This window comes from Anarrhichthys ocellatus, unplaced genomic scaffold (assembly GCF_004355925.1).
Source record: "Anarrhichthys ocellatus isolate YVR2014 unplaced genomic scaffold, GSC_Weel_1.0 scaffold15, whole genome shotgun sequence".
Lineage (NCBI taxonomy): Eukaryota > Metazoa > Chordata > Actinopteri > Perciformes > Anarhichadidae > Anarrhichthys > Anarrhichthys ocellatus.
Genome location: NW_022280045.1, coordinates 7,517,107 through 7,517,437, shown reverse-complemented (window position 1 = coordinate 7,517,437; position 331 = coordinate 7,517,107). Strand labels below are relative to the sequence as shown.

Here is a 331-nt window from a genome sequence, read left to right as displayed (position 1 = left end):
GTGTGTGTGTGTGTGTGTGTGTGTGTGTGTGTGTGTGTGTTAGGAGTCCCAGGAGCTGCGTGTTTGTCAGCAAAAACTTCACACTTTACTGCAGGAACTTGAGGAAAGTCAACGTCACTGTGAGGCTTTGACCAGAGAGTTGGACGCCACCAAGCTGCAGACCAAAGAGAAGGTAGAGCACAATCAATTATTATTCATTCTTTGGTGTTCAAGTTCAAATAAAAGAAGGAATGAGTTTTTGAGACAGACAGTTCTCCTCCCTTCATGGGCTGTGCTTCTACTACCAGTGGTCTGTGTGTGTGTGTGTGTGTGTGTGTGTGTGTGTGTGTGT

General features: G+C 45.9%; 1 protein-coding gene across 1 annotated transcript in view; it reads left to right on the top strand.

The window, feature by feature from the left end:
- ccdc18 (coiled-coil domain containing 18) overlaps positions 1-322 on the top strand; it is a gene marked incomplete at its 3' end in the record, with an annotated part of 12,215 nt that extends 11,893 nt beyond the window's left edge. The window contains exon 22 of the mRNA XM_031854883.1: positions 44-322. Within this exon, the coding sequence (XP_031710743.1) occupies positions 44-322 (279 nt within the window). The remainder of the gene's footprint in view (positions 1-43) is intronic.
- Positions 323-331: the final 9 nt, after the last annotated feature.